The sequence below is a fragment of the Mauremys reevesii genome, linkage group 1 (genome assembly GCF_016161935.1).
Source record: "Mauremys reevesii isolate NIE-2019 linkage group 1, ASM1616193v1, whole genome shotgun sequence".
In the NCBI taxonomy this organism is placed as follows: Eukaryota; Metazoa; Chordata; order Testudines; family Geoemydidae; genus Mauremys; species Mauremys reevesii.
In genome coordinates, this window is record NC_052623.1 from 353244081 (window position 1) to 353264900 (window position 20820).

Below are 20820 nucleotides of genomic sequence, written 5' to 3' on the forward strand. Positions count from 1 at the left end.
TACTGTCAGTCAAAATAATAATGTGTCAAATCATGTTGTCCTCATTCAGTTTTTACTGAGGGCAGAAGTTAGGCTTCTGTTGTTCCTCAAACAAACTCCCAGCAATGTAAAAAATGAAAGGACACCTTCATAAGAAGGAAGAGGGATAATAGGCTACCCTAGACCACATCCTGATTTCTATAACCCCTCCTTAAAGTACTGCTAGCTGCTCAGACTCTGTAGCATGAGCAAGGTATAAATGCAGAGATGACTAGATTAGCTGTAAAGAGAGAGAAGAGTTTGAGATGACACCAGCCTTGGGAGGCAGGATAGTGGATTTGTCAGTGGTGATATGGGAAGGAAGTTTTGAAAGGATTAAGAATCCCTAAGGCCTCCTGGTAGATGGAGGTGTTTGTCTCTTTTTGAACATCTCCATGATGGTGCTTCTAAACCTCCCTTGGCAGTTTTTCCTATTGTTCTAAATATTAGGATTATTATGCTGTTTTATCCAAAACCTGATGCTGAATGGGTCCATTGCTACTTCTTTTGCTCTCATTCACGAGGGGAAAGAATTGGTTCTCTTTCTCTTAGCAACATCTCAGTATGTAATTGTACACCAATATTGAACATAACAATGGCCATACTGGGTCAGACCAATGGGCCACCCGACCTAGCCCAGTATCCTGTCTTCTGACAGTGGCCTATGCCAGATGCTTCTGAATGAACAGAACAGGGCAATTATTTGAGTGATCCATCCCCTGTTGTCTAGTCCCAGCTTCTGGCAATTTGGTTGACTCCTCCATTGTAGAATATATGCCTTTAATAGGACAAGGGTGTGAGAGAGTCCTCCTCATGTCACAACCATCTTTATTGGCTATACTCAGTCAGGGCTGAGCAGGGCCGCCCAGAGGGGGGGGCAAGAGGGGCAATTTGCCCCAGGCCCCGGGGCCCACCGGGGCCCCATGAGAGTTTTTCGGGGGCCCTGGAGCGGGGTCCTTCACTCGCTCTGGGGGGCCCGGAAAACTCTTGCGGGGCCTGGGCTCCCGGAGCTTCTTCCGCTCCCGGTCTTCGCGGAAGGACCCCCCGCCGGCGAATTACCACCGAAGCGGGACCCGCCGCCGAAATGCAGCCAGGTCTTCGGCGGTAATTCGGCGACGGGGGGCCCTTCCTTTCCGGTACCTGCCGCCGAAGTGCCCCAAAGACCCGCGGCGGGGGCCCCCTGACACTGAATTACCGCCGAAGACCCGGCTGCACTTCGGAGGCGGGTCCCGCTTCGGCGGCAGGGGGCCCCCACCGCGGGTCTTCGGGGCACTTCGGCGGCGGGTCCCGGAACGGAAGGGCCCCCCGCTGCCAAATTACCGCCGAAGCGGGGTCCCCCGCCGCCGAAGACCCCAGGCCCCCGGAATCCTCTGGGCGGCCCTGGGGCTGAGTAAAGGAGAGAAGGACCTTTGTGTCTCCACGGCTTGGAGACGCACTGGGATTTTTTTGTGGAAGGCATGTTTGTGTTGGGAGAATTGATGGAGAATGGAACTGTGAGCAAAGTCTACAAACCTGTCACTCAAGCAGCCCTGAGAATCAAACGCAGCCCTGCATTTGATGCTGGCTTGTGTTTGTGTGATGTGAAATCTGCTGTAGGTCTCTTTGCACTGCTGCAGGGAATCCCTGGGCGACATAATTGGCATAGCCAGCCCTCCTCTCAGCCCCTGGGGTAGGAGACATGTAGGGGGTGGGCTGAGGACAAGAGGAGTGGGCTGAGAGCACTGTGGACTACCAATCCCCGCAGGCAGAGACAGACCTACATGGGCACTCGCAGCTGGGCTGTTGGTGAGAGCAGCCCTGAGGATAGTGGAGCCACGGTCAGCTCATTTCTGGCTCCTCCACCTCTTCTGAACCCAGTCTGCACTGGATGCTTCCAAGAATCGAGCCCCCAGTGACCAGCTGCCTCCAAACACTGGAGAAGGCAACAGACATTTCACGGCACGAAGGGTCATATAGAATGATCAGCGACTCATGCCAGTAGTTCTCCCAGCTCTAGTGATGGCCTCTTTCTTGATACTTTCCTGGCAACATCTGCCTTCTCTGCACTCAATAACTCCCTGTCAACAGCTGCCTCTCTTGCAGAAGGAAACTCAGCGGGCTTGCTTCTCCGATATATTAGTCTTCGTGGAATTTGCAGGATTTTCAATATGTCATCCAGAAGGGTTTGGTATTTTTATCTTCTCCTTTTAAGCTATGTCCCAGTGTTTGGAGGGACTTCAGAAGAATAATAATTCTGAAATATGTTACAGTTGCGAGGGCTGACAAATTTATAGATCCTTGCCTGTCGTTTTGCTTCTTCCTATTGTCAAGGTCAGTGGGAAGGGAAGTAGATGTGTGATAGAAATGTTTGAGATGCCAAAGATAAGGCGTTCTGAGGACAGTCTCTTGGATGACAGATTGCAGAACCAGGAGAGTCTGGTTCTAATTTTGATTCAGAGCAAAGCAAAAAAAAAAAAAAAAATTACAGCGAGAGAAAGCATAGGATTGTTTTATGTCTTGTTATCTCTGCGTCATGTGGATTTATGCTGTGAACTGTTGGAGATGATGTTGTGTTTGATAAATCTCACTTCTTTTAGTCAAGTATTTTGCAAAAGGCAAGAGTGAGGAGACTGTGGTGCTGATTTTGAGATGGGCCTGACTCAAATACCTGGATCAAAATGCCCCAAACTTTGGACAAGCTCAGACCTGGATCCAAATTTTGTAACTCAGGCCCATTTGTAGTTTGTTCATTTGTCCGTTCTTGCCTGTGTTTGTGCGTTCTTTTCTTCTTTCCAATTCATTTTGGTTTATTATGTATTTTCAAGAAGGATAACAGCCGTGAGCTGTGCAAAATGTTCATTGTGAAATATGAAATCATGTGACATTTGCTGGCATTTAGAACAAATTCAAAACTGACCCCAGGTTCTTGGAAAGTTTTTTTGCTCAGATTCCTGAGTCCAGTTTCACCTGGGGTTGTTTTGGTTTTCATAAGAGCTCTCTCTAGGAAGCCAGCCACTCCATTCTATATTCTTGGAATGGTAGAGGAATTGCTGGACTGGATCAGACCTGAGGTTCCTCCTGTCAAGAGTCCTGTTTGGCACAGTGGTCAGTACCAGTTGCTTCAGAGGAAGGTACAAGAACCCTTCTGTACACAACTATGGGATAATATGCCCCCCAACCCCTGCACTAGGTCTCATCCTTATCTCTAATAGTTAGAAATGGGCTTAAACCCTGAAGTATGAGATTTAACCTCCCTTCTTCAAAATGTCTGTAATCAATTAATTATGATAACCTTGGTTGTTCTTGATATCCACAACCATGTCCCTTTTTGAAGCTTGCTAAGTTCTTGGCCTCGAGGCCTTCCAGTGACAATGAGTTCCACAGGCTAATTACACATTTTGTGAAAAAGTACGTCCTTTGGTTATTTTTGAATTTACCACCATTTAATTTCACTGAATGTCCTCTTGTTCAGGTGAACAATACAGGGGAACAGAAGTTCTCAATCTACTTTCTATCACAATCGTTATTTTATGGACTTTTATCATGTCCCCTTTTATTCATCTCCTTTCTAAGGTTAAAACCCCAGTCTTTTCAATCTCTCTTCAAAGGAATTTTTTTTCATGCTCTTGTTCATTCTTGTTGTCCTTCTTCGAACCCCCTCTCATTCAGCAATATCCTTTTTTGATGGGGGCTGACCAGTTCTTCACACAGTGAACTGAGCCACCTAAGTGGTGGCAGTAAGGGGATTAATAGAGAGGAAACTCTTACTCCAGTCAAGCAGCTGAGGCAGGTGCCTTCAGCGGCTCCATCTTCTGAGATTTTCCTCGTCTTCTTTATATCAATGCCCTTTGTCAGTTCTGACCGTGTGACTCAAAGCAGTTGCATCCAGGGTGATGGAAAGGCTGTATCCTGACCACCCCCTGTGGTAGATTCCCAGTGCCTTGTCATTTTAAAGGTCACAGCCTCAGGGTTTAAACCTCCTTCTTCAGGAGCCTGTTCACCCAAGTGAGTGTCATCAGTGCAGTGACCATCAGTCCGCTGGGCAAGGTATTTCCAGCTGTCAAGGACAGCATCTGTATATTAATCATCTATGTTTTGCTGTTACCTCTAAATGCTCCCGTCAGGTGTGCAGGGAATAAAAAGGCCAGCCCAGGTGAAAGGCAAGGAGCTGCTCCATCTCCGAGATGTGTCGAGTGTATGCAGCTATGCCAGGAATCTGCTAAGCTCCGCAGCTCCCTTCAGAATGAATTCTGAGAAGATGAGATAACTGGCCTGATTCTCCACAGGCTTTACACTGCTTCCTCCGTGGAGTGGGTACATCATGATTCTGCTTGGGTACCATCTCGTTGCACTCACTCAGCCCATGTGGAAATGGCTGTGCAAGGTGGCGGGGGATTGGGCCCGCTCTTGGGATTTATTGCACGACAAAGCCCTTTTGCCGTTCAAGTTTTACATGGGTTGTGAGCTCTCTGGGGCAGGGCCATCCTTTGATTCTGTGTTAGTGCAGCACCCAGCACAGCGTAGCCCTAATCCATGACTGCAATGCAAATACACGTCATGTCGCTATTTAACCTCACTAGTTTTTGGTCAGTTGAATAAAAACGGGTGCAAAACGTCAGGGCCCGATCCGGTAAGGTCCCTTACTTATGCAACTAGCCCTTATGCAAGCAACCCCAGCTAAGACAGTAGAAACTTCCCAGGGCACACAGGTAACCCCCTGCCTTTTGCAAACCTATTAAAAGGAAATCCCTCGTTAACCTGGAGGGCAGTGTTTCCCAAACTTGGGATGCCGCTTGGGTAGGGAAAGCCCCTGGCAGGCCGGGCCGGTTTGTTTACCTGCCGCGTCCGCATGTCCAGCCGATTGCGGCTCCCACTTGCCACAGTTCACTGCTCCAGGCCAATAGGAGCTGCTGGAAGCAGCGGCCAGCACATCCCTCGGCCCGTGCTGCTTCCCGAGCCCCCCTCTCCCCGCTGCTCCCTCTCTTTCCCCTCCCTTCCACTAGACCGGGTGCGCACTCTGGAGCACAGGGAGTCCCCCTGCACCCTGGCTCTGGCCGCCCTGTCGGTCCCTCCCCCCGCCCGCTTTGCTGGCTGTGCCGTTTTTGTTTTGTTCCCCGCTTTGCCGCTCCAGCCACGCCGTGTTTTTTTTTTCCCCTGCTTTGCCGCTCCGGTTGCGCCGCAGTTCCCCCTTTTTCCCCTGCTTTGCCCAGCCCCCCCCCTTTTTTTTTTTGCTTCGGGCGGCAAAAAAGCCAGAGCCGGCCCTGTGTGGGAGGCTGGACCCTTGGGGCTTTTGCTTGAATTTTCTGGGATCCAGCCCCGGTGGGTGCTGGCACTGTTCCAATGCTGATTAAGCTGGTTTACCAGATTGCTTGAATCAAGAGATGTTCCGCAGTCATTTCCAAAGGTGTGTGTGTCTTAAATGAACTTCTTGTATCCCCTTGCAACGGAAGCAATTTCCTACCGCACAGGTCATGAGGTGTTGATCAGTCCCCTGTCTAAATAACTTCATATCCTCCCTCTCTTCTGATCTGTGAATTCTGCCCTTGTTATTTTCAAAGCCCAAGGTGCTTTGTGGCTGACTGAACTCCAGTGGGAGTTGAGGGATGCTAAGTACCTGGCTGGTGTTGCTCAGCGTCTTGCAGGACTGGGTCCACAGTTTGTATCTAGTTTGGTTACTGTGGGTCCCATTTTCCCCTAGACTAAGCAGATAATTATTTCCACCCACTCATTTAACGCATCCTCTCTAATTGTTACCATTTGGTCTTGGGATCATCACTGGCCTTGTTACATTTCATTGCTCCGTTTCAAATCATCTAACATCTGCCACGTGGCCTCTCCTCGAATGCCGCTGCTGTAGTTGTCAAACGGTGCCTGTAATTGATGTGTGACGGGGGCACGATGCAATTCCAGCCCAGCTTCCCAGTCCCATCATGCTGTCATGTCCTGCTAGCCTCGTGATAGATCACAGCAGAGAGATTTCCCTATAGCTCCTTGAAGCCAGTCAGCCAGCCTAAACGAAATGTGTTCTGCAGTATCCCGAGGGGTTTGAAATGGGTTGGTGTGGGGGAGGTCTGCGTTCTTTCTGATCTGGTTTAATCTCATTTATTTAGTGGCCTTGCTCTTTGTTGAGGACTTTTTTATTATCTCAAACCATTCTCTCTCTCCTGCATGGGCCCATGGGCCTTCCACTTTGTTGCATTTAAAAGAAAAATGTTCCAAGTGGCTCTAGCTTTGGTGAAAGGGGCTGGTCTGTTTAACTGCAGGGGAAGGGAATGGGCCAGGCCCTTGAAGCCCTGCTTAAGAAAACCAAAGGGCCCCACCCCTCAGCTAGAGGGGAGGGATCAGCAGAGAAGGACTGGAGTCAAAAGGGCTGAGTCAGGATCAAACAAGCAACCAAATTGCCAGTGGGGGACACTGATTAGCGAACCCCAGGTGACGCCCTCTGCCCTGAGGAGTCTAGGGAGTCAGAAGATGCTGTCTAGTGAAACTCTGCTTGGATAAGGGAGTGAAAACAGGCCAGATTCTTTGGTTGGGGAGGTGGGTACCACCAGACCTAAGAGAATGGCCTACTCCTCGAGCCCAGGAGAAGGGCCTTTGGGAACAGAGGTCAACAGAAAGAGCCAAAGGAAAGGGATCCAGAGGTGGAAAAGAGGGAACCAGTGCTGGGACACTGGGCAGGGAACCCCAGACAGCACCCCAGTTACCCTGAAGGGATTGAGGCAATTGGCAGACGTGGTCTGGTGGAACTTTGCCCTGATACAGGAGCGAAAGGGAGCCAGCTTTGCAGCTCAGGAAACAAGTCCCCTGCTTATCCACCGCGCAGGCAATGGCAGGGGAAACTTACTCCCCGGCGGCTCCTGTTGATGATTGATGCTGTCCTGGCAGGTTCACCTGAAGATCATTCAGAGCACATGGCCCTTTTTCTTTTGGCACCTCTGATTCTGCCAGCCACAGGGCCCGTTCTTGTTGTGGCAGTTTAAAGGCCTGGACAGCTCATTTTTGTGTTTTTAAGTTCTTCGAGCTTTTACTGGCCATGTGCAATGAGGGTGTAAAATGCAATCATTCTGGTTGGGTAGCAGTTTCCATCCACTTTGCACTAATTTTTTACACGTGTAAATGACCTATGCACATGGCAGTGGAGAATCAATCCCTGAAGGCATGTCCTGTGATGAGTACATCTGTAAAAATAACTATTTTATTTACTGCAATGAGCTGGCTATAGGAGATTTTCCTTTAGCTTGGGGAACTGATGGCTCCGGTGCATGTGAATGAAAGTGTATTTGAAGCAGGAGCATAAAGAAGAGAAATAGGGTTAAATTGGAGGATGTCACCTGTGACAGAGATGGAGGCTGTCGGCATGCTTTGGGAATCGATGAGCTAAGTTCATCCCGTCAAATGTAGATACACCAAGGACAGGGCCGGCTCTAACATTTTTGCCGCCCCAAGCGAAAACAAAGAGCGCCGCCCCGCCCCCCCCGGGTGTCGCGCCGTGCCGCCCCGCCCCGGGCGTCGCGCTGCCCCCGCCCCGAGCGTCGCGTCACCCAAGTCCCCGCCCGAGCGTGGCGTCGCACCGCCCAAGTCCCTGCCCCCCTGAGCGCCGCACCGCCCAAGTCCCTGCCCCCCCAGCACGGCACCACGCCTCCCAAGCCCCGCCTCCCCCCAGCGCCGCCCAAGTCCCCTCCTCCCCCCAGCGCCACCTGGCCGAACCAAAAAACCCCAAAACAAACCCCGAGTGCTGCCCCGTCCCAAGGTGCCGCCCCAAGCACGTGCTTGGTAGGCTGGTGTCTGGAGCCGGCCCTGACCAAGGAGGGAATTGGCCCAGGCTATGTTCTAGCACGGGGGTTCTCAACCTATTTCTCTTGGAGGCCCCCCTTGACATGCTAGTAAAACTCCAGGGCCGAGCGGGGGAGGGGGAGGCCTTGGGGCAGGGGCCTTGGGCATAGGTGTAGTTTGACTTCTGTTTTGTTTTTTTTGGGGGGGGGGGCAGGTGCCAGGAGGGCTTGAGCCACCTCCACATGGTGGGGCCCACCCCGACTCACCTCAGCAGGCCACCCAACTCCTGCCCTGAAGGGCTTGGAACAGCCCTGGGAGAGGGCCGTGGCAGGGAAAAGCTAAACTGATTGGGGAAGTGGCTGCAGCTGGGGCCATGCCCCAAACTGAGCAGCTGGCCCTATATAAGAGGCTGGGAGCCAGGTGCTCAGTGGTCTCCCTCTAGCTGTAGAGGGAGAAGGGCCTGGCTGCAGGGAGCTGGACATAGGGTACCTGACTGGAGCAGGGCTTGGACAAAGCAGAGGAGCTGGGGAGCTCCAGCCTGGAAAGCCCCAGGCTGCGGCCTAGCATTGGGCTAACAGGTACTGGGGGTTGCAGAGGGCAGCCCAGGGGTAGGCAAAGGCAGCAGGTCCAAACCCTCCTTGCCAGTGCTGAGTAGGCGGATACTGCAGTCCACCCTAGGGTGCGGGGGCTAGATGATGACTGGCAGTAGCCTTATACTGAGGTGAGGTGGGGATAGTGGGTGGGGATTCCCTGGGGAGAGCCTGAGAGAAAGGGGTTTCTGCCAAGGGGCAGCACCCCAGATAGCAGGGCACTGGGTCTGGGAGGGACATGGGGCCAAGCAGCAGCGGGACACCGGCCTGCAGAGGGCGCTCCAATGGCTGGATGAGCTAATTCCCAGAGATGACCAGCAGGAGGCGCTGCAGCGGTGAGTCCCACATTGCTACACTGTCCTTGTCCCCAACTCTGCCCATAGGCTCAGGGCTTCTGCCCCACAGGGAGTACCAGGGCTCGGGGCTCCAGGATTCAGCCCTGCGCCTCCTGGCTTCAGCCCCGTGGGGAGCACCGGGGGCTGTTGGGGATTGGGGCTTCAGCCCTGTGTCTCCCAGCTTCAGCCCCGCAGGGGGCACTGGGGATTGGGCTCTGGGTTTCAGCTGCGGGGCCCTGGGGCCCCCTTGAAAGGGCTTGTGGGCCCCCAGGGGACCATGGACCCCCAGTTGAGAACCACTGTTCTAGCAGAGCTGCAGTCTTTAACCTCCTGCAGATGGTCCTATGTTTGTACGCAAGCTCTAAGCTTGCAGCTGTGGTGCCTTGTGCTGTGATTCCCCTCATCTCTCGCAAGCTTGAGCCTGCTCAGCATTTGACGGGCGATGACCAAAGAAGAGCACGGTTCTGCTGGAAGTGGTGATGGTGGTTCAGAGGGTGGCTCTCTTCCCCCTGAGCTAGCATTGCCTGCCACAAATCTGCCTATGGTACGACGCCCCCTGTAGCCTACACTTGCATCTCCATGAGTCCAATTACTTCACCTCCATCTCTTTGAGTGCTGTGGGGCGTCTTTCAGCCAGGCTGGATGGGGCCTCTTGACTGTCTCATCCCTTCCCGGTGTCCCTGGTAATGCTACCAACAGCCCGTAGTCGGCAAAAGGGGTTAAACGAAGACAGGTAAAGAGAAACCTGTCAGCAGCTCCCTCCAGACTATGGGCCTCTCTTACTTCAGAGCATCAGTGTCCACTTCAGAGCTCACTGGACTCCAGTGCCAGCCTCAGTTCTTTTCCCCTCCAACTCGGGGGTTCGGCACCCTCCTCCCGCGAGGGCAGGGCTCTGCAGGCTTTCAGTCCTCTCGCCAGTGCTGGAGAAACTCCACAGTCTGTTCCCCTCCCAGGGCTTCCCGTCTGAGTGGAGTTCCCTCCTTTTCACGCCTCCAGCATGGGTGTGGGGCGCTGAGACAGGGCCACTCCAGCCCAGAGCAGCTCTTTAACCCCTTCCATGCTAGTGTGGGGTTTCTATATCCCGTCACGTTGCCTCAGCATGGCCCTGAGGGTGAGCTGCTGTGGTGGGGATGTAAAACCAAAAGGAGATGCAAGCCAAGAAGTCAAAGGCAGATTAAATCTGTCCTGAGGCCCCCTGCTGATTTCACTGCTGGAAGCTCCCTTCCTGTCTCCTGCAGAAGCACTTTCTTTCTGGTGTCAGTCCACGGACCTGCAGTGTCTGATTGGAAACCTCCTTCCATTGGTGGGTGGGGGAGGGGAAAGAGGCTGTTGTGTTAATCTGAAGTCACTTGATGCATCCTTTGGCTTTGGTTCCAGCCTTTACTACTGGTGAAAGGCACCAGCTTGAAAGCCTCGGAGCCTCTGTATATCCACCGCATGAACGGCAGCAGGGCCAGCTTCCACCACTTTGCCCCTGCCAGTGGGTCAGGCAGTCTAGCTCAGCGTTAGAGCAGGGCTGAGGGCACCAGAAACCAGAGCCAAGGGCTGGAGCAAGAGTGATTGCCAGCAACAAGCTGCTGAGCTTAAAAGCAGGCCTGCAGTCGGACCATCAAGTGGTCCTTCCGCAACCCAGCTGAGCTCAGCAATCTGCCTGGAGGCTGGGCTGGCTAGTCCTCATCCCTGACCTCTTTCCACTGAAGGTGCTCGGTCCTGAAACAGTGTGGCTCAAAGTAGATCTTGAGGGGCTTCCTCTCAGGTTGACCAGCTGGGTGGCAGCTACGAGCAGGTGGTGGTTTTGTGATGTGGGCAATTTGGTGAGCCCCACAAGTCATCAAACGGCTATAGGATGCTAATGGGTTTCAGTCCCTGGTAGCCCCAGTCTGGAGATGAGCTGATGCCTAGAGGTGAAATTCTCCACAGCCCATTAGCCAGTCCCCAGAGCCATGCTTTTAACAGCATGATCCTGTGGAGGGAGCGGTGCTGGGAAGAATGTATGTGCTAAGTACTGTCTCCAGCCCCAGCTGCTGTAAATGTCTCTGTCTAATTTATTACCTGGCACAGACATGAAGTGGCTGTTTGGGATCATTTGCTCTGAACAATGTGGGGACTATTAAAATGCTGAACCGCATGCTTGAGGCTTTCCTTTCTCAGCTAATGGCCATGATCTGGGCTTGCTGAGTGTGTGACACAGCCCTGTCGGGGATGGAAAGGCAGCAGTGTATTGCAGTATGGCTGGGCTGGTGCGGATTTCAAATGGCCCGTGCAGCAAGGGGCCATGTGGGGGTTTTAAAAGGAGCCCGCAGCAAACTGTGAATTGTGGCAGGGGAATGGAGGAGTTTATGGAGTCACTGAATGACCCAGGGCCGCCCAGAGGATTCCGGGGGCCCGGTGTCTTCGGCGGCGGGGGGCCCCGCTTCGGTGGTAAGTCGGCGGCAGGGGGTCCTTCCGTTCCGGGACCCGCCGCCAAAGTGCCCCAAAGACCCACGGCGGGGACCCCCCGCCGCTGAATTACCGCCGAAGCGGGACCCGCCGAAGTGCAGCCCCCACCACGGGTCTTCGGGGCACTTCAGCGGCGGGTCCCGGAACGGAAGGACCCCCCCGCCGCCGAATTACCGCCGAAGACCCGGCTGCACTCCGGCGGCGGGTCCTGCTTCAGTGGTAATTCGGCAGCGGGGGGGTCCTTCTATCCCGGAGAGGAAGGACCCCCCGCCAGCGAAGACCGGGAGCGAAGAAGCTCCAGGGGCCCGGGCCCCACGAGAGTTTTCCAGGGCCCCCGGAGCGAGTGAAGGACCCCGCTCCAGGGGCCCTGAAAAACTCTCGTGGGGGCCCCTGCTGGGCCCGGGGCCTGGGGTAAATTGCCCCACTTGCCCCCCCCCCCATTCTGGGCGGCCCTGGAATGACCTAGAGGATGAGCTGTAGAAACAGGTCAGGAATGAGTTGCTCAGAGAGAGGCTTTCAAATACCATGAGCCAGATCCTCAGCTGGTAAAACTCAGCGTAGGTCCATTGACACCAATGGGGATGCACCCGTTTACACCAGTGGAGGATGTGAACCCAACAACTTAACTCCAAGCTAGAAATGAGGCCCAGCTGGAACCCCAGACCCAACTGTTCACGAATGTTGGGGGGAAATCTGAATCCTGACCCATCTCTGAACTTGCTTTGTCCTCCAACAGGGCTGTGTCACCCATCTCTATTCCTAACCTAGCGGCAAGCTGCTCAGGCAAAGTGCGTCCCAGGCTCGGGGTGGTGTAAAGATGGCTTAAAGTCTCCTTTGCCCTCTGACTCTAGACTGGCTGGGCCAAAGAACATGGCCCCTTGATCAAATATCTGTAGCTAGAGCAGGATCTATGGAAGCAGGTAATGAAGTGTGAACCCCACAGCCATGTCTGCTGGTGTGTGAGCCTGATCCCTTCATCTCTGCTGTGTGATCTAGACCCTGTTCACATCAGACCGAGTTAAATCTCAATTGCAAAACAGTGCAGTTCCCAGGGTTAAAGGCCCGGCCTTCATCCGCCCTTCAATTCATTCTGGGCTCTCCAAGTAGATTCGGTAACTGGTACCCACTGTCCCCTCACTCTTGCCCGCTGTCTAGGTCCGGGAGACTGGCAGAAGGGGATGTGGGTGCTCCTGTAATGTGCAGTTTGACAGCGAGAAGGAAAGACATGTGCTTTCTGAGCAACATGGGGTGGGAAGGCCAGGAGCTTCCCGTATGATCCCTCTCTCATAAGCTGACTTGGAAGCTGTAATCTCTCTCCCGCGTGTGACACGTATGGACAGAAGAGTTGTCCCGTCAAGTCTGGGCAGCACCTGCAGCTCCGGGGGGAAGGTGTTGATATACGGTTCGAGCTTTGTGAATGGGAAGCCCTGGGCTGGGACGTGTCAAACCAATACATGCCTCCTTTTAAAAAAAAAATGTAGCCACAGGCGCTGAGCAGCTGCGACTGTTGAGCTCCCTGGAGTTCCAGGGCGGGGTGCTTCCCTGGTGCCGTGTGAGAGAGCCTGGAGAGGAAGGATGGTCCAGTGGTTACAGCAGAACCTCAGAATTAAGAGATCTAGGTTCAAGCCCTTGCTCCGCCAGTGGCGTCCTATCTGGCCTTGGGCAAGTCACTGGGCCACTCGGATTCTAGCTCGCCATATGGGGAGAGGAACAACAGCCCGGCCCTAACCTCGCACGGGTGCTCTGAGGCTAAACCAGTTAACGATTGTGATGGGCTCGGGCTCTGCCGTGAAGAGGGTCAGGTAAGTAGTTAAGGTAGAACAGGTAGGTGTCTGTGGAGCTGATTGTCCACCATTGTGCGTCTCATCTGTCCTACTCGCTGCCCAGGCACTGAGCGACCCTTTCCTTTAACTTCCGTTCAGTGCGGTGTCCGGGTCAGAAAAGCGTCTCTCCGATTCTCACCTGGAGCTAGGAAGGGAGTGACAGCCATCCCACCTGGGCCAATAGTGGAACACCATGTCACCTGCAGCCATAAGGCCTGGGAAGCACCTGAGATCACAGAGGGCTGCTGGCAGCTGCTTGGGTAGAGGCTAGAGTCCAACTCTGCCCTTACCCTGTGCCCATCCAGCGATGGACAACAGGAGCTGCCGCACAGGTAGTGGAAGAGGGTCAGGCAACCCTCAGTGCCCAGGCTGAGAGCAGGAAGAGGAGACAGGAGGCAAGTGAGTGATTAACTGGGCTCTTCCCCCACCCCCACCCCCGGTGTGCAAGTGGGTATGAGGCCCCTCTCTCTGGTTTTGGCTGCAGTGCTAACTCCAGCATGGCCATGCTGGGCTCCCCTCCATTAGCACAGATGAATGAGGCCCTGGCGTACTCATTTAGCTTGAGTGCTGACAGATGACGGATTTTGGTAATGCAGGTTTCTCTCTCTCTCTCTCTCTCTCTCTCTCTCCTTGGCTGGTTACATCTCATCGCCGCATGAGCCTCGGGTGTTGAAAAGCTGTTTGTGCTGCGGGTACGTAACCCACTCCCACCCACTGTGACTGGGGAAAAGGGAACCTGACTGCCCTGGGCAGAGGTTTTGGGCAGGTGGGTGGGAGCTGGGTGTGCTAATGACAACAGAGGCTGGGAAACTATTGTGGTCCGGAGCCTACAAGGACCTTATTATCTGTCGTCCACACTTCCTCTGAGGAATGAGGAGGGAGAACTCCCTGATGCATCATCTAAGTGAACCATAAAATGATCTTAAAACCATCATCACCAGCACAGGCCAAGAAACGACAGGGTGTGCTGCAAATAGAGTGTGGGATTCGTTATCCTGCACAAGCTATGGCTGAAATATATTTACTAGGTGCAATTGACTCCAGGTGAGGTTCCAGCCCCTACCCCCAGCCGTGCTGAGCTCAGCACAGGAGCCCGTGGGTCGGCTTGGGTTAGTTACGGCTGCTTGGTCAGGGTCCATATAGACAGATTCTGAATTGTACACAGTCAGGGTAGTTCCCATTAGGCAGATTGATACAAGCATTTTTATTGGCATGTCTCCTTCCATCCCACCTTAAAGTTAGGTCATGATAAACTGCAACATGGTGATTCTCACTGGCATGCTAACGGTTAAATGTTTACCTTTACAAAGGCTGAGTGAGATGATTTTCCAGCCAGATGTGTTCATGGCACCATGGTGACACTTACCTTCTCCCCATCTCTCTCTGCAATGGGCCGCAGAACTCTTCGCCATCTGGAACAGCTTCCCTGTCCTCCTTCAACTGACTGATTTCTCTGGTCTTGAATGAGTCTCGTTTCTTCTCCTCAGACTCTAACTGATAAAATGGATCAAGTCTGACTCCCTGAGCTAACCCAGAAGTTATGGGTGTTGCCTCCTGCCAATTCCCTTCTTCTATTTTTTAATCTCCCGCTATGCACTGACTCATCCCTCCCTCTCTGTCCGTTTTCTCATTTCCGTGAGCTGGTTTCTCTCTTCTGTTCTTAATTTTTACTATTCTTTCTTTGAAAATCCGCGTCTTCCATCCTCTGAGTCTTCCTGTCACATTTGACCACATTCTCTGTTGTTCCCCTCCCATGCTGTCTTCCCTGTTTATATGGAAGATCTTAGTAACCACACTTGGTCAGGTTTACCATTTGGGCAGCAAGACTTCTGCTATAGAGGCGTCTACTCAATAATGCCAACCCCAAGCATTTAATAGTCATGAGTCTGGCCCCCAAACATCATGAGATTATCTTAAAACCATATTTTTTTAAATAGATTTTTGGGTTCTTTTTATTTGCCTTCTTGTTTCTGAACCTTCAAGGTGCACTTGGGTCATGTTTTCTAGCTTTTTCTCTTGCAACCAACGAGGGCTAGAAACTTAATTTGGGCATGGAGATCTTTGGAAAATCTGCCCATCAGAGTCACGGTGGGAGCTACTGGGGACTGAGCTCTTCTTAAAAACCTAGTCCTGGTTGTGGGTGTTGATCCCACAAAATCTGGCCCTAGTCAGTTTTGTAAATCTGCCTGTAAGTGTCTACTGTAGAGTGTTGTGAGGGATCTTTGTGGACATCCTGTCTGTAGGGTTAGGATACAGTTATCTCTTTGACTCAGGTCTTCAGCTGTTGGGGAAAAGCCAGATGTCTATTGATAAGTGACTCAACAGTGCCAGGAGTTTACTTCCTGCTGTTTTGGAGTATTTTTGTTTTCCACCCAAATATTCCCTCAGATCCACTGGGGTCTGGTGACCCGTGACAAGAGAACCAGGGAATCTGCTCTACGCTTCTTGGAACGAGTTTCTCCATAGAACGCATGCCCTTCCGCTGAATATTTTACACGTGCCAGATGGCCTGCACAAAGCAACAATGGGCAGACGTTCAATGCTTGCTCCATTGCTTGGGAACCAGCTTTCGGGTTCTGCTTTGCACCAGTCTCCCTGGTGGGTAGGTGGGGGGGGATTTTCTAAATAAGGAGCAGAAATAACTTGAAAGTTAAGTTGGCATCTCGGGACTCCCCCTCCCCCCACTATGCTTCTTTTACTCCCAGCATCTCTCAGAGGCCTGCATTGGTCCAGATGAGCTGATCTATGGTTGAGAAAGTCTGGAGGGGACTTCACAGCCCACCAATGTCAGATACACAAGAACATAAGAATGGCCATAATGAGTCAGACCAAAGGTCCATCCAGCCTGATATCCTGTCTGCAAACAGTGGCCAATGCCAGGTACCTCAGAGGGAATGAACAGAACAGGGAATCATCAAGTGAGCCATCCCCTGTTGCCTATTCCCAGCTTCTGGCAAACAGAGGCTATGGACACCATCCCTGCCCATCCTGGCTAATAGCCATTGATGGACCTATCCTCCATGAACTTATCTAGTTCTTTTTTGAACCCTGTTATAGTCTTGGCCATCACAACATCTTCTGGCAAAGAGTGCCACAGGCTGACTATGTGTTGTGTGAAGAAATACTTTTGTTTGTTTTTAAACCTGCTGCCTATTAATTTCATTTGGTGACCCCTAGTTCTTGTGTTATGAGAAGGAGTAAATAACACGTCCTTATCTACTTTCTCCATACCCAGTCATGATTTTATAGACCTCAATCATTTCCTCTTTTCCAACCTGAAAAGTCCCAGTCTTAATAATCTCTCCTCATTAGGGGTATGGAACAGCTTCCATATCATTTCTGTTGTCCTTTTCTGAACCTTTTCCAATTCCAATATATCTTTTTTGAGATGCGGTGACCAGAACTGCATGCAGTATTCAAGATGTGGGTGTATATAGAGGCAATATATTTTCTGTCTTATTATCTATCCCTTTCTTAATGATTCCCAATATTCTGTTTGCTTTTTTGACTGCCGCTGCACATTGAGTGGATGTTTTCAGAGAACTCTCCACAATGACTCCAAGATCTTTCTTGAGTGGTAACAGTTCAGAAACAAGTCTATCTTTATATACTTCCCACACACTGATTTTCTTTAGAGGTGCTGAGCACCTGCAACTCCAACGGAAGGCAATGGGCTGTGTGGAGTCCCAGGTCTTCTGCAAATCTGGCCCACTGTGAAGAACAGAGGCAGTTGCAGGCTTTGGAGGTGAGAGACAAAGCTCATTGTGCTTCTAGACAGCAAGGCCTGGCCTGATCAAAAGGGATCAGCTTTCTGTTCTCTGTGCTTGAGACCTCTCTCTGGCCTGGTGAGGATCCAAGCCCGTGTTATGCACTAGGGGGTGGGCTCGATGTAAGCTACGCAACTTCAGCTACGGGAATAGCGTAGCTGAAGTCGAAGTATCTTATTTCGACTTACCTCCCGTCCTCACGGCGTGGGATCGACGCTGCGGCTCCCCCTGTCGACTCTGCTACCACCGCTCACCCTGGGGGAGTTCCGGAGTCAACGGGAGCGCATTTGGGGATCGATATATCGTGTCTATGTGAGACGCGATATATCGATCCCCGATAAACCGATCGCTACCAGCCGATGCGGCGGGTAGTGTAGACATACCCCCCCCCCCCTCCTTCTCCTCTTCCTTCAGCTAGCTAGGGGTTTCTGAAATGTTAATTAATCTCATGATGAGAAGGAAGAATTTCAGAAAGGGCTTATCTGGTGAACAAATCCATTAACCCTCCATAAGATGCATGCGGCCGTGTACTTAACCTGACCCTGTGACTTTCATACACATGATTTATAGCTGCCGCTCAGCCGTTCGAGTTAGGAGGAGATGTTGGCAAGGTTATTCTGGACCTGAAACTCTGAGTGGGGGGCGGGGGGGGGAATTCTTTGAATAAAAATAGGACACAACTGGAGATCCCTTCTGTGTTTGTGAAACACAGAATAACTAACTGGAGTATTAGTCATGAATGCCCTCAACGTGCTGGCTAAGCAGCTGTTTAGGTCATTATAGTCCCCTCTCTACATTCCTGTCCTAAACTGTTGGGTACCGTGCACTGTGACATTCACAGATGCTGTGTGCCTCCCCAGAAACGGTTGCCTTGCCACGGTGGATGAAGGGAAAAGTGTGTGTGTATAGCCATTGTGGGGATGGGAATGGGCAAAATATATACCTGTTGTGACTCCTTGTCCTTTTTTCCATTGGACAATAATGCATATATAATATACAGCATAAGACCTTTTTTGTGTGTTATACAGCTGACGTGTGTTTAATCTCCTAGGCTTTCCCTGAATTACACAACACTACACCATGCAATGTATGAATGTTTAATATTGCATTGCATTATATTATTTGAGAGACATATGAGCACACACTTAAAGAAGACGGTACTGAAATGCATATGCATAAATTTGTCGAATTAAGGCTAAGCGGTCAGCCTTGATTTGTGTGGGGATGATGCAGTTGTCTGCATGGCGTTCCCTTGCTTTTGTTTCCCTTCTTTGCTTTATTAAAAAGAAAAGAAGGAAGAGGAAATGTTTGCCCACTGTTGTGACCAGCTATAAGTGGATGAAAATCAACTGCAACAAGCGTGGAACTTTATTCTGTTACAAAACCAGGGCAGGCAAAATTGCTGCTGAAATTGTAAGCAAGGGCCACTTCTGTTCTGCAATTACTATGGTCCCTTATGCATCGAATTGAAAATAATATCCCTTCCTGGAGCGGAACAGGATCTGGAAGAATAAAATGAGCTCATAGAGTGAGCAGCTCCAGAAAACAGCTTTTAGCAGAGATGGCAAAATGGTCTTAATCTCCACCATGACTGGCAAAGGAATCAGTCTCTGTTGCTTTTCTCCTTGGGCAAAGCCCTGTGTGTGGAAGGCAACAAGAAGGGCACCATTTTCAGATTATGCTCTATTAACCGCTTCACTGCTGGTCCTCTGCTCTAGCTTGCTGTGCTGCAGCAGGATGCTGTTGGTGTCCCAGCATTCCATTGGGATCTTGGTGGAAGGGCATGCTGTGAGCTGTTTAGCCCCTGGTGATGGGTTTTGTTCTATGTGCTTGGCATTCGAGGCAGCAGTGTACTGGATAATGATGAAAGGAAAGGCATATCCCATACAGTACAAACACACATGCACTGATCAGCCCTCCCAGTACCCAGGAAATCCTCCACATTTTCATTTGTCATTGTTGTCTCCTCTCCACTCTGTAAAGTGTAAATAAGCCTTAAAGGGGGGCGGAGGAGAGCTGGTTTTACACTGACTTTGTTAGCAGTGAGATTATCCCACTGAATAGAGGTTTCTTGACTCCCTGTCATGCATGTAGAGCTGGTTAGGGATGTTTCCATGAAACGTTTATGGCGGAATAATTCGGATTCATTAAAACTGAATCTTTGCAGAACAGGGTCAGTTTCGATGAGTCTCCTGACTTGAAAATAATAATAAGTTTTGAAATTGTCAAAATGTTTCATTTCAACTCTTTTGAAAGGAAAAAATTCTGGTTTGAAATTACCTTTCATTTAAAAACTTAAGCTAATTAGGCTAAAATAAGAAAATAAAAGTCAAAATTCACAACATTACATTGCATGACTAAATTATTGAAGCAAAATGTTTTGGTTGACACAAATTGATTGTTGTGTGTGTCCTGATTTGGGATGATTTTTCAAACTCTCAAACTTTTCTGGAAGGGAAAACTGTTTGCCATCTTGTTACATTGTGGTTTCACCATCATATTAGATGTCCCATATACAATGTGTGTGTGTGTGTGTGTATAAGCACACAGCAGCAGCATGTGGAACGATTTGCAATATTGCAAAATGCCAAAGAATCTTATAAGGACAATGTTGTTGTTTTCAAAGTGACAACAACCTGATTTAATTCCACCATATCAAAACCTGTTGGCTCCTTGATTCAAGAATGTTCCTAAATAACTGTTTACACTCAAATTAGCAATTACTGCTGAAATCTATTTACTTACATAGCTCCTATGACTTCAGTATCTGAGCACCAATTCAAGTCCCCATATGGGTCATATTTTGTGTGATGACCCCTTGAATGGGACATATGCAGGGACTGAACCCAGGACCTCTGGCTCTGAAAAGCATGAGCTTGTCCTGCTTCAGGTAAACAACCACATCTATTGGCTCAAAGGCAATAACAGACTCATAGATCTGTTTACATTGTCCAACCACTAGATGGGGACAAATCCTCACCCTGGTAATTGCATTTCCATCTGAGGCACTCAGTGGCACCACACAGTAGGGAGGTGTTATCCACATGTTAGTGATGGGGAAACTGAGGTGCAGAGCAGCTGTGACTCACCCATGCTCAAGCACTCAGTCAGTGACAAGGCCAAGAAGAGAAACATCCCTGCCTCGTGCTTTAATCCCAAGACCATCCTCCCTCCTGGGTGTTAAATCTAAATCCATGTGGTCTGTTTCCCACCATAGGTGATTAAAGCTGTGGTTCGGCTGCTTTTGAACCCACCACTCCATCCACCTCCTGACGATGCCAACATCTGATGCCATTTCTGATACCTGAACTATCAGTACCAGTGTTAGGCAGAAACTGATGAGATCCCATTCCTCCCTGGTCTGGCTGAGTGGCTTTGCTGCAAGGATTCCATGGCCGAGGCGTGGGAGGCCATTCTGGTGCCCTGTTCACCTCACTTGATTGGGTCTCTCTGGAGTTCCTCACAGCCTTCTTCAGTCCTGACTAACCTAAGTAATTTTTGCATCAGCTGCAGATTTTACCACCTCATTGCTCAGCCCTTTCCAGATATTCATAGATATGAAGACAAGAAGGGACCATTATGATCATCTGGTCTGCCCTCCTGCATAACACAAGCTTGGATCCTCACCCAATAGTTTCTGCAGCAAGACCATATCACTTCCGATTGAGCTGCGGCATATATCTTACAAGGACATCCCGCCTTGGTTTAAAGACTTGACATGATGGAGAATCCACCACAACCCTTTGTACATTGTACCCGTGGTTAATTGCCCTCACTGGTAAAAACGTGCCTTATTTCTAGTGGTAATGGAGCTGCAGGGTGTGCCATCATTAACCTTTTGCCATGTTGAACGTGGATCACTTCTTCCTGCTCTTTGTTCTCTGTCTCTTGCCCACTGTGAATAGCGTAGCTGAAGTAGACGTATTTAGCTCTACTTACCGCGGTGTCTTCACTGAGGTAAGTCGACAGCTGATGCTCTCCCGTTGACTCCGCTTTCGCCTCTCGCCCTGGTGGAGTACCGGAGTCGATGGGAGAGCGTTCAGCGGATGATTTATCGCGTCTAGACTAGACATGATAAATCGACCCCCACTGGATT

General features: G+C 50.8%; 1 protein-coding gene across 1 annotated transcript in view; it reads left to right on the forward strand.

Moving 5' to 3' along the window:
• The window catches only part of LOC120379968 (protein phosphatase 1 regulatory subunit 7-like), a 37912-nt gene extending 17365 nt beyond the window's left edge, over window positions 1-20547 (forward strand). Inside the window, exon 8 of the mRNA XM_039497509.1 lies at window positions 19942-20547. Coding sequence (XP_039353443.1) covers window positions 19942-19945 — 4 coding nt within the window. The 3' untranslated portion in view covers window positions 19946-20547. The remainder of the gene's footprint in view (window positions 1-19941) is intronic.
• The last annotated feature ends 273 nt before the right edge of the window (window positions 20548-20820 follow it).